Raw genomic sequence first — 13,264 nt, forward strand, 5'->3', positions numbered from 1 at the left:
GAGACCAAGTTTTATCCTCTTCCTCAGGGAAAGTCTGAATCGAAGGTTCCAGCCCCAGAGCCCATCTCCTAACTGTATCCTAACTGCTCATTATTCCAGGACAGCCGTTGGCATTTCCCAACTCATGCCACCCACATCCCAAGGATCAGGGTCACTCTCCCGGAGTTAGGCATCCGGTCCTGCTAGATGTCTGTGTGCTGCCTTGGAATGGGGTATCCCCACCCTTGCTCCTGCTCCTCCGGAGTCTTGCCCTGATAAAGGCTACTGCAACAGGCCTCATATGTGCTACATTAGTCATTCATTTATTTTTTTGCTTGACCAAAATCATATTCACAGAACGCTTGAGAAAATATTCTCGTGCCTTCTGCCCTGTCTAGAGACAGAGACATGGAAGGAGGAAAGGAGCTAGCTGGGAGGAATTTGCCTCTGATCTATTGGTTTCGTAAGTGTCCTATATTCATGGACCCACTGTAGTGTAAACATATGGTCCTGCTAGCCAAAGAAGGTCCACCAGAATGCCTAAATGGAAAGAACGACACAGCCTGAATAATGCCACAGAAACAGTTTATTTTGGACACAAGCTCTTTAGAAACCAATCATTCCACCATTTTAGATCTTCATCTTCCAGGGCTCCAATTCCAGGAATAGGAAATAGCCAGGAATGTTTTGTCGCCATGCCAAGCATCGAATTCATGGATTCATGAGAAATCTTCTGGTGCTGGTCTCCAGGCATGCTCAATAAACCTCCAGTCCAGCTTTCCCACGGCCGCCAGAGCCATCCTTCTAAAATACAGATTTGATCATGACGTTAACCGTGCATAGGCTTCCCTGGGAGCTCAGCTGGTAAAGAATCTGCCTGCAGTGCAGGAGACCCCGGTTCGATTCCTGGGTTGGGAAGAGCCACTGGAGAAGGGATAGGCTACCTACTCCAGTATTCTTGGGCTTCCCTGGTGGCTCAGCTGGTAAAGAATCTGCCTGCAATGTGGGATCCCTGGATTTGATCCCTGGGTTGGGAAGATCCCTTGAAGAAGTGAACCGTGACCCCCTCCATTATTCTGGCCTGGAGAATTCCATGGACTATTCCATGGGGTCGCGGCTGAGCAACTTTCATGTTCACTTAACTGTGCTTAGAAACATCCAGCAGTTTACCAAACCCTTGAGCAGGAAGCTCTCTCTCTTCACTGGACTCTGGCATGCATGGCCCTCCACCATCCCCCTGAGATGTACAACCTTTTTCTACCACCATCACCTCCCCATCTCCAGTGGAGGACCCACACTCCTTCCACCCTCTCAACTGCCCTGTCTTCCTCCAGCTAATTTCTGCATCCTTTATGCTCCCTCGATGTTCTCCACTCTCCAACAACTTTCCCGATCACTCTCCCTCCACGGAAAGCCAATGACTTCTGTCTTTGCTCCCACAGATCTTAGGAAAACTATATGTAAAGCACTCTGCACACTAGGCTGTAATTATTTATCTAGCCATGTCTCCCTCACCCTATTGTTCTTGTCTTTTTGTTGCAGCTCTAGCACCACACCTGCCTGACACAGGAGATACTCCATCCCATGCGGTTCCCTTTCCCTTCCTTCCTTCTCCAAGGATGACCCATTTCCAGGAAAACTTTAGCCCCTTTGCAGGGGTGGGGTGAGAAGGAAAGTGGGATGCCCTTGGTTAAGAGTAACCTGTGAAGGACTTCCCTGGTGGTTCAGTGGTTAAGAATCCAAGTTCCAAAGGAGGGGACCAAAGTTTGATCCCTGGTCGGGGAACTAAGATCCCACATGCCCTGGGGAAACTAAGTCGGCACGCTGCAATGAGAGAGAAGCCCAAACACCACAACAAAAATCCTACATGTGGTAATTGACTCGATGCAGCCAAAATAAATAAATATATATTTTTAAAATGACCTGTGCATCTAGGATCATCGATACATTATCTCATCTGAACTCATCAGGGCTCTCCTGGGATAGGGCTCCTCTTCAAGGAGGAGGCCTTAGGTGATGCAGCCTGCTGTCTCCAGCCTCTTTCTCTTGGAGTTTTCCAGATTCCCATGTGTGGTAGCCCTCTGTTCCAGCAAAGTCTACTGGGGTGCTGTTGGCAGCCTTGGCCAGCTCTTGGCTGATTTGTACTCACCTTGAAAACAGGCTTTTTGCAGACATAGCCACAGCCATTGCTGCAGCATTTCATTCCCTTGGGACAGGAATCATCTCCTGAGCATCCATGAAGACAAATCCCAGGAGAATCTTTGGGCACCTTTGGGCAGAATCCGGGTCTCTGCTGTCCTGAAACAAAACACAGGGCAGTTTTTGGGGAGCCTGGAATGCAGACTAAGACAGGTTTGAGAACTGAGGCTGAGAATCTGAAACCCTCATCACTGGCAGGACTCCTGCCTCTTCCATTGCTTCCTCTGTGCTCTGGACTCCTCCTTCAGCCTCCACTGCTCCTCTCTCGCTTGTAAGGCCAGAGTCTGTGCCTTCAGAAAGAGGTCTTCCTCCTCCCAAAGCTACACAGACTCAGAGGACAAGAAACCTGTATAGTCATAGCTCTCTTTTTCTTGCTTCGTAAGAAGATCTTAGAGAAGTCCCTGCTTACAGAGATCTCTGTCTCTCCACTCACACACCCTGTTTGTTCTGCAGGTTCCTTATGGAGTCCCGCTTCTAGGCACGTGTCCTAACTAGAGAGAACCTTACACTTTACCCACAACTTTTTTAAAAATTAAATTATTTCTTTTTGATTGAAGGATAATTGCTTTACAGTATTGTGTTGGTTTCTGCCAAAAATCAACATGAGTCAGCAATAGGTATACCTATGCCCCCTCCGTCTTGAACCTCCCTACCCATCCCACCCCTCTAGACTGTAACAGAGCCCGGTTTGAATTCCCTGAGTCATAGAGCGAATTCCCATTGGCTATCTATTTATCTATTTTACCAACAGAGAGGTTGGGAATCAGATCCAACCCAATCTGATAAAGATAATTGGAAACAGGGTAAATGCTCATTTAGATCAAAAGAAATGTGTCTGATCCATGTTGACTCTCCCCTCTGTAGTGGGGGCACAGCTGCTTCCAGGCCAAACCATCTCCAAGTCTAACCCTGGGCTCTGAGCCTTCTCTGCTGTCAGGAAGGATTCACTTCAGCACCCTCACCTTTGATAGGAGGTCTCAGAGCACAGGCCACCTCCAGCCCCATGATGATGAAAGCCACCAGAACGAAGATGGTGCCTGTTTTCATGTTGGCCTCTGGTGTGGTTCAGGGGCAGATCCCAGCCCCAATTTATACTCTCAGTGTCATCAGAAAGGAGGGTGGAGCTGGAGGCAATAAAACAGGAAGAGTATCAAATAGAAGCTCTCCAGAGAGTGCCCTCAGAAATTCTAATATATTGTTCTATTTCACAACTGGTTTCTTGGACTTGGGAATGGTTTCTCGGATATGCAAATACCAAACTGGAGAGTTTGGGAATACTTTAACCCGTCATTTATTACTCCATCACAACTTGGCCCTGGTTTCCCTGGTGAGTTTGAGGAACTGTGGTCAAAGTGTTGCAGGAAGGGGGAACACTTCCAGGGTCCGAAAGTGAACTCTTGTCTAATACTCGAAAATGAATTGTCTGAGGTGACACACATGCTGGCAAAGCAAGAGACTTTATTGGCAAGTGATGTAGAGCAGATGTAGAGCAGGAGGGTGCGGGAACCGGGGATCACTGCTCTGCCACTTGACTCGCAGTCCTGGGTTCTATGGTGATGGGGTGAGTTTCCAGATGGTCTGGCCAATCATTCTGACTCTAGCTTCTTCCTGGTGACACAAGATGAATTTCAGTGAGGAGGATTCTGGGAAGTACGTAGGACTTGTGGTGCCTCCTTTTGTCTTTTCCCTAATTCTCCCTGTTGGTGATGGTGTGTTAGTCCCTTGTTCCTTACCAGGACCTCCTGTCATAAAATAAGTCATGCCAATGGTTACTATAGTGCCTGGCTAGGGTGGGTGATTTCAGTCAACATTTCCCTAATGACTCTTCCCTGAAAGACTTCATACTCAAGATACTTCTTGGGAAATGGGGTGGAGGTTTCTTTCTTCCATAATTACTTGCAGCTAAGAATGGGTATGCTGCTGCTGCTGCTGCCACTAAGTCACATCAGTTGTGTCCGACTCTGTGTGACCCTATACAGGCAGCCCACCAGGCTCCTCTGTCCCTGGGATTCTCCAGGCAAGAACACTGGAGTGCGTTGCCATTTCCTTCTCCAATGCATGAAAGTGAAAACTGAAAGTGAAGTCACTCAGTCGTGTCCACCTCTTAGCGACCCTGTGGACTGTAGCCTACCAGGCTCCTCCATCCATGGGATTTCCCAGTCAAGAGTACTGGAGTGGGGTGCCACTGGCTTCTCTGGAGAATGGGTATAGTCCTGCCTAAAAACTAGCATTCATCCTCATAGTAATAGCAATTTAGCCTGAAACTGTCAGAGATGAAACAGGAGCCAAACAGAAGGGCTAACAGGAGAGTGAACGTCAACATTCTAGGAATCAGTGAACTAAAATGGACTGGAATGGGTGAATTTAACTCAGATGACCATTATATCTACTACTGCAGGTAGAAATCCCTCAGAAGAAATGGAGTGGCCATCATGGTCAACAAAAGAGTTCAAAATGCAGTTCTTGGATGCAATCTCAAAAACGACAGAATGATCTCTGTTCATTTCCAAGGCAAGCCATTCAATATCACAGTAATCCAAGTCTATGCCCCAACCAGTAACGCTGAAGAAGCTGAAGTTGAATGGTTCTATGAAGACCTACAAGACCTTTTAGAACTAACACCCAAAAAAGATGTCCTTTTCATTATAGGGGACTGAAATGCAAAAGTAGGAAGTCAAGAAACACCTGGAGTAACAGGCAAATTTGGCCTTGGAATACGGAATGAAGCAGGGCAAAGACTAATAGAGTTTTGCCAAGAAAATGCACTGGTCATAGCAAACACCCTCTTCCAACAACACAAGAGAAGACTCTACACATGGACATCACCAGATGGTCAACACCAAAATCAGATTGATTATATTCTTTGCAGCCAAAGATGGAGAAGCTCTATACAGTAAATAAAAACAAGACCAGGAGCTGACTGTGGTTCAGATCATGAACTCCTTATTGCCAAATTCAGACTTAAACTGAAGAAAGTAGGGAAAACCACTAGACCATTCAGGTATGACCTAAATCAAATCCCTTATGATTATACAGTGGAAGTGAGAAATAGATTTAAGGGCCTAGATCTGATAGATAGAGTGTCTGATGAACTATGGATGGAGGTTTGTGACATTGTACAGGAGACAGGGGTCAAGACCATCCCCATGGAAAAGATGCAAAAAAGCAAAATGGCTGTCTGGGGAGGCCTTACAAATAGCTGTGAAAAGAAGAGAAGTGAAAAGCAAAGGAGAAAAGGAAAGATATAAGCATCTGAATGCAGAGTTCCAGAGAATAGCAAGAAGAGATAAGAAAGCCTTCTTCAGCGATCAATGCAAAGAAATAGAGGAAAACAACAGAATGGGAAAGACTAGAGATCTCTTCAAGAAAATTAGAGATACCAAAGGAACATTTCATGCAAAGATGGGGCCGATAAAGGACAGAAATGGTATGGACCTAATAGAAGCAGAAGATATTAAGAAGAGGTGGCAAGAATACACAGAAGAACTGTACAAAAAAGATCTTCACGACCCAGATAGTCATGATGGTGTGATCACTCACCTAGAGCCAGACATCCTGGAATGTGAAGTCAAGTGGGCCTTAGAAAGCATCACTACGAACAAAGCTAGTGGAGGTGATGGAATTCCAGTTGAGCTCTTTCAAATCCTGAAAGATGACTCTGTGAAAGTGCTGCACTCAATATGCCAGCAAATTTGGAAAACTCAGCAGTGGCCACAGGACTGGAAAAGGTCGGTTTTCATTCCAATCCCAAAGGAAGGCAATGCCAAAGAATGCTCAAACTACAGCACAATTGCACTCATCTCACACGCTAGTGAAGTAATGCTCAAAATTCTCCAAGCCAGGCTTCAGCAATGCATGAACCGTGAACTTCCAGATGTTCAAGCTGGTTTTAGAAAAGGCAGAGGAACCAGAGATCAAATTGTCAACATCCTCTGGATCATGGAAAAAGCAAGAGAGTTCCAGAAAAACATCTATTTCTGCTTTATTGACTATGCCAAAGCTTTTGACTGTGTGGATCACAATCAACTGTGGAAAATTCTGAAAGAGATGAGAATACCAGACCACCTGAACTGCCTCTTGAGAAATTTGTATGCAGGTCAGGAAGCAACAGTCAGAACTGGACATAGAAAAACAGACTGGTTCCAAATAGGAAAAGGAGTATATCAAGGCTGTATACTGTCACCCTGCTTATTTAACTTATATGCAGAGTACATCATGAAAAATGCTGGGCTGGAAGAAGCACAAGCTGGAATCAAGATTTCCAGGAGAAATATCAATAACCTCAGATATGCAGATGATACCACCCTTATTGCAGAAAGTGAAGAGGAACTCAAAAGCCTCTTGATGAAATTGAAAGAGGAGAGTGAAAAAGTTGGCTTAAAACCCAACATTCAGAAAACTAAGATCATGGCATCTGGTCCCATCAGGTCATGGCAAATAGATGGGGAAACAGTGGAAACAGTGTCAGACTTTATTTTTTGAGCTCCAAAATCACTGCAGATGGTGACTGCAGCCATGAAATTAAAAGACGCTTACTCCTTGGAAGGAAAGTTATGACCAACCTAGATAGCATATTCAAAAGCAGAGACGTTACTTTGCCAACAAAGGTTCGTCTAGTCAAGGCTATGGTTTTTCCTGTGGTCATGTATGGATGTGAGAGTTGGACTGTGAAGAAGGCTGAGCACCGAAGACTTGATGCTTTTGAACTGTGGTGTTGGAGAAGACTCTGGAGAGTCCCTTGGTCCCTACAAGGAGATCCAACCAGTCCATTCTGAAGGAGATCAGCTCTGGGATTTCTTTGGAAGGAATGATGCTAAAGCTGAAACTCCAGTACTTTGGCCACCTCATGCAAAGAGTTGACTCATTGGAAAAGACTCTGATGCTGGGAGGGATTGGGGGCAGGAGGAGAAGGGGACAACAGAGGATGAGATGGCTGGATGACATCACTGACTCGATGGACATGAGTCTGAGTGAACTCCAGGAGTTGGTGATGGACAGGGAGGCCTGGCATGCTGCGATTCATGGGGTCGCAAAGAATCAGACACAACTGAGTGATTGAACTGAACTGAACTGAACTGAATGAGACTGGATGCCATGATCTTAACTTTTTTTAATATTGAGTTTCAAGCCAGCTTTTTCACTCTCCTCTTTGATTCTCATCAAGAGGCTCTTTAGTTCCTCTTCACTTTCTGCCTTTAGAGTGATTTTTCCTGGCAATACTGGTTCCTGCTTGTGATTCATCCAGCCCTGTATGCAAGATACTTCAGAGGCCTTCTAAATTATCCCAAATTTACTTGGAAATCGAAAGAACTTTAATTGAAATTTGGTATTTGGGACACTTGTCAAAAAGTTTTCAAAGTATGTGGTCAAATAAGATCTTTAGTCCCTGTGAGACAATACTTATTCCTTATTGAAAGTAACAAGAGATCTCAAAAGCAAAGCAAATCATTCAGAGGCAAATAAACACAATATCTGTTGTCAAAAGCAGCATTTCTAGAATACTTTGGAGGGAGACACCAAATTCAGTCTTGTTCTAGCCCATTCCTAACAAAATCCATTTACCCAGCTAAATTCAATCCAATCTTAGAAAATCCTGATCATACATAACTCTTTTTAGTACTTTTTCGTTCCTCGATCTACTAGGACTTGTTCCCTCAGGGTCAGAAAGCCATTTGATCAAGCTTGCTTTTACTAACTGTATATGCACGAAAAAAAAAAAAAAACTAGTTTTGACACCAGTTTTTAAGAGTTTTATCTAAACCAACTTTATCTTATGTCTAAACAAAATTGGTGACCACACAATGTTACCCCATGTCACAAGGCAGAATGGCTATCACAAATCACAACACAGAACTCAAAGTATAAAATACACACAGATCCAGATGTTCTTTTCAAACATTTCCTAAAATATAAGATTGCAGTCTCAGGAAACCTCCTTCAGAGACATGAACTTCAGATCCAAGTATGAATAGAGTATATGGAAATATCTCAGGTCTTCAAGATTTGAAAGGGAGGAAAGGAGGCCAGGTTGAAAGAAGAGGGGGGTGGTAGAGGGACTAAGGGGTGCCCTTACAGACACCTGGTGGTCACTTGCAGATGCCCAGGTGTTGTGAGACTTTCCCCTGGGCTTCCAAGAAGGGAGGATGGGAACCCAACCCTACCAGAAACTACAGGCCAGATACCAGACCTGAACCAGAGTCAGAGTTCCCTGCCCACCAGAGGTGATCAGGTATCAACCCTCAGAGCAGGCTGAGGCCCTTCAACCAGACTCCTGTGTCCAGGACCAGGACAGAAGAAAAAATAGGAGGATAGGAGGGATTGAAAAGAGGAAGAGAGAGAGAAGGGGAAAGAGGTCAATAAAATCTCCTGTTCCTTCCCTGGTCAAGGCACTCTGGCCAGCCATCCACGTCAGGAGGAGACCAGGGACAAAATGGCCCCAGCTGTGGCCCCTGGGTCTGGTCCACCAGTGTGGGTGAGCTGGTCTCCGAGTACCCCGAGTGGTCAGGATGTCAGTTGTAGCGAAGAAGAGATCCCACCAGAGTCGCCATTTTGTTGCAGGAAGGGAAACCTCTTCCAGGGTCTGAGAGTGGGCTCTTATTTAACATTCAGAAATGAATTATCCGAGGAGACACACATGCTAACAAAGCAAGAGTCTTTATTGGAAAAGGACACCCAGATACAGAGCCGAAGGGCAAGGGAACCCAGGGAACTGGCTCCCAATCTCAGATTTTATGGTAATGGGGTTAGTTTCTGGGTTGTCTCTGGCTAATCATTTTGACTCAGAGTCCTTCCTGGCGGTGCGTGCCTCGCACAGCCAAGATGGATTCCAGTGAAAAGGATTCTGGGAGGTAAGCAGGACATGTGGACTGGCATGTCATCTCTCCTTTTGACCTTTCCTGAATTCTTCCAGTTAGTGGTAGCTTGTAGTTCTGAGTTCCTTACCAATACCTCCTGTTGTAAGATAATTCATGCAAGGGACTACTGTTTTGCCTGGTCAAGTCGGGTGGCTCCTCTAACACTGCCATTGGAAATGCCACATGAGTGGCTCTGTCTTGGGTTTGAAGTGTTTACAAGGAATGATGTTCTTTGAATTTCACTTTCTTCCTCTGTGACATGCGGATGCCCATGGAAGCAACTCCACAGGCTTGTGAGCCTTCAGTGAGATGATTCATATAAAGTACAAGCACAGGACCTGCCAGACAATTTCATTGTGTCATTCTGTCAAGTATTGTCATTATTATTGTACAGAGTCTCTCTTTAATAATCTTGCAGCATCTGTTCTTACAATGCCTATTCAGCAAGACATTACAGGCCTTAATTATGCTTTGCTTCATATTGGAAACTCAAAGTACTGCAATAACAAGCCAATTGTATTGTGTTATACAATTTCTGTAGTTAAATTCCTTTTCTGTGCTGAGTATTCCACTGCCTCATATTCCCAATTCAGATGCATCCCAATGGGAGGATGGGACTAGAAGCTTCAACTAGTCCATTAAAAACTTAAGAGGGGACAGATAAATTAGAAGGTTAAGATTAACAGATACACACTACTGTATATAAAATAGATAAATAACAAAGACCTACTGTATAGCACAGGGAACTCTATTCCATGCCTTGTAATACCTGTATTAGTCACTTAGTCATGTCCAACTCTTTGCAACCCCATGGACTGTAGCCTACCAGGCTCCTCTGCCCATGGAATTCTCCAGGCAAGAATACTGAAGTGGGTGGCTAATCCCTTCTCCAGGTAACCTTCCTGAAGGGACCAGGGACCAAAGCCAAGTTGTGATGCAGCAAGGAAAGAAAGGCTAAAAAATGTTCCCAGACTCTCCAGTTTTGTATTTGCATATCCAAGAAACCATTCCCTAATCCTTGAAAACAGTTGTGAAATAGAACAAAGAAACTAGAATATCCTGGGACACTCCCTGGAGAGCTTACATTTTAATACTCTTCCTGTTCTACTGCCTCTCACATCACCCTCTTTTCTGGTGACACTGAGAGTATAAATTGGGGCTGGGCTCTGCCCCTGCACCACACCAGAGGCCAACATGAAGACAGGCACCGTCTTTGTTCTGCTGGCTTTCCTCGTCATGGGGCTGGAGGTGGCCTGGGCTCAGAAGTCTCCTGTCAAAGGTGAGGGTGCTGAGGGGACCCTAGCTGACAGCAGAGAAGGCTCAGAGCCCAGTGTTAGACCTGAGGGTGGTTTTGCCTGGAAGCAACCAGGTCCCCACAGCAGAGTGGGGATTGGCATTGATTAGATGCCTTTTCTTTGATCTAAATGAGCACTCATCCTGTGTGTCCCATTCTCCCTATCAGACTGTGTTGGGTCTGCTTAGAAATTGGGGGTAAAGGGTACGTTTTCTCTCTAGTTAGGACCTGGGCCTTGTGAGTGGGACCCCAGAGGAAGTTGGGGGACAAATGGAATGTGTGAGGCAGGGGATGGTGATCTCTGTAAGCAGAGGCTTTTCTAGAATCTTCTTATAAAGTGGGAAGAAGAGGGTTATGACTGTGCAGGTTTCTTATCTTCTGAGACCCGAGCAGCCTTCAGAGAAAGGGGAGCATTCTCCTAAGGCACAGACTGTGGGCTCCATGGGAGAGGAGCAGTGGAGGCTCGGGGAGGAGTCCAGAGCACAAAGGAAGCAACAGAAGAGGCAGCAGTCCTGCCTGTGATGGAGGCTTCAGACCTCCAGCGTCTGTCCTCAGGCCTGTCTTAGTGACTGCGCCACACGCCAAACACCATCCTGTGTTTCAGGACAAAGGAAACCTGGATTCTGCCCAGAGGTGCCCAAAGGTACTGTGGGAATTTGTGTTGAACTGTGCTCAGGAGATTATTCCTGTCCTGGGAGAGCGAAATGCTGCAGCAATGGGTGTGGTCATGTCTGCAAAGCTGCTATCTTCAAAGTGAGTACAAATCAGGCAAGAGCTGGCCAAGGGGTGCACCCAACTCTCAAGTGGACTTTGCTCACATGTCCACCGCATGGGAGAGTCTGGAAAACTCCCAGAGAAGGGGGTTGGAAACATGGCCAAAAGACAGCTGGCCCACATTATCTGAGGCCTCATCCTAAACGAGGAGCCCTGTCCCAGGACAACGCTGATCGGTTCAGTTGAGACAAGTATCCATGATACAGATTCACAGGTCATTCTTAACCAAGGTTTTCTCACTTTATTTCTCCTTCCTCACCAAAGGGATTTAACTCTTCCTGGAAAATGGAACATCCCGGGAGGAAGAAGGAAGGGAAAGGGAATCCCTAGGGATTGAGTATCTCCTGTGTCAGGCATGCATTGTTCAGGAATTGAAACAAAAAGACAGATACAACAGGATAAATGAGACAGACATAGATAAATAATCTAAACGTAGGGTGACCAGTGCCTTGTACAGATTTCTCGTACAATCTGTGGGAGAAAGAGAGTGGTTATGGGCTTTACCTAAAGGGAGAGAGATTGGGAAAGTTGTCAGAGAGTAGAGAACATTGAGTGAGAGAATACAGGGTGCAGAAAGTTAGCAGGAGGAAGGCAGGGCAGTTGAGAGGGTGAGAGGAGTATGGGTCTTCCATTGGAGACAAGGAAGTGATGGTGGCAGGAAGGGGTTGCAGCATCTCAGGGGGATGGTGGAGGGCCATCCATGCCAGAGTCCAGTGAGGAGAGAGAGCCTCCTGATGAAGGGTTTGGTAAACTGCTGGATGTTTCTAAGCACAGTTAATGTCATGATCAAATTTGTATTTTTAGAAGGTTGGCTCTGGTGGCCTTGGGAAAGCTGGACTGAACAGTGATTGAGCATGCCTGAAGAACAGCACCTGAAGATTTTTTATGAATCCACAAATTCAATGCTTGGCATAACAAGGCTTCCATATCCATTCCTTGCTCTTTCCTTTGCCTGGAATTGTAGCCCTGGAGGATAAAGATCTAAAATGGTGCAGTGGCTGCTTTCTAAAAACACTTGTGTTCAAAATAAACTAAATCTGTGGCATAGTTTGGGCTGTGTCTGTCTTTCCATTTAGGCATTCTGGTGGATCTTCTTTGGCTAGCAGGACCATATGTGTGCTCTGCAGTGGGTGCATGAATACAGGGCACTCAGAAAACCAATAGATCAGACTCAAGTTCCTCCCAGCTAGCTCCTTTCCTCCTTCCACATCTCTGTCTCTAGACAGGGCAGAGGCTCAAGAGTATTTTCTCAAGTGTCCTGTAAAGATGACTTTGTCAAACAACAAAATGAATCAGTATGTAGCACGTAGTAGGCCTATTGCAGCAGCTTGTATTAGGGCAAGACTCCAGAGGAGTAGGAGTGTGAGCAAGGGTGGGGATACCCCATTCTAAGGCAGTACACCGACATCTAGCAGGAAGCCTACCTCCAGGAGAGCCATCCTGTTCCCTGGGATGTGGGTGACAGGAATTGGAAAGTGCCAGCTGCTATCTTGACGTGATTTGAAGTTAGGATACAGTTAGGAGATAAACTCTGAGGATGTAACCTTCCATTGAAACTTCCCTGAGACATAAGCTAAATCTTAGTCTCCCAAAGATTCTGACAAAAATGATGGATGGGGTTGACTTTATCTCTCCTGAGAATCGAGTTCTCAGTTTACTTCTTTCCATCAAGATTCCTCCAGTTAGCCTGATGAGTGTGAAATGTGGTCTGCCATATCTGTGTCTCACTGTCACCAACTATGTCACCAAACTATGTCACCAACACTGCTCTTGTATATCTCATAAGCCCAGTGTCATGTGGCCTCATCTGTCTGTGCAGAGGAATGAAGGCATATTAGCATTGAAATCTTCTGTCACTGTCTGGTCATCCTCATCCCAAACCCTTCCAGTCTCCTTTGGTCCATGAGTATACCCCTAAAAAGTTTCCAATCAATTTCACCATTTACCTGCCATTCTGATTGCCAAAGAATGACCTTCCCTGGGAAAGATACTGGAGGATGGCCTCCTACAACTTCCACTTATGTTTCTCCCCTTCAGGTAGTGTTCAGTTCAGTTCAGTCGCTCAGTCATGTCCGACTCTTTGCGACCCCATGAATCGCAGCACGCCAGGCCTCCCTGTCCATCACCAACTCCCACAGTTCACTCAAAGTCATGTCCATCGAGT

General features: G+C 45.7%; 1 protein-coding gene across 1 annotated transcript; it reads left to right on the top strand.

Annotated features, from left to right (window-relative positions):
* The first annotated feature begins 10,150 nt into the window (after positions 1–10,150).
* Positions 10,151–12,150, top strand: LOC113877309 (WAP four-disulfide core domain protein 18-like). Its single transcript, XM_027517339.1, has 3 exons — positions 10,151–10,311; positions 10,931–11,079; positions 11,905–12,150. The coding sequence occupies exons 1-3, from the start codon at positions 10,227–10,229 to the stop codon at positions 11,950–11,952; spliced, it is 282 nt and encodes a 93-aa protein (XP_027373140.1). The 5' UTR covers positions 10,151–10,226; the 3' UTR covers positions 11,953–12,150.
* The last annotated feature ends 1,114 nt before the right edge of the window (positions 12,151–13,264 follow it).

This window comes from Bos indicus x Bos taurus, chromosome 19 (assembly GCF_003369695.1).
Source record: "Bos indicus x Bos taurus breed Angus x Brahman F1 hybrid chromosome 19, Bos_hybrid_MaternalHap_v2.0, whole genome shotgun sequence".
Lineage (NCBI taxonomy): Eukaryota > Metazoa > Chordata > Mammalia > Artiodactyla > Bovidae > Bos > Bos indicus x Bos taurus.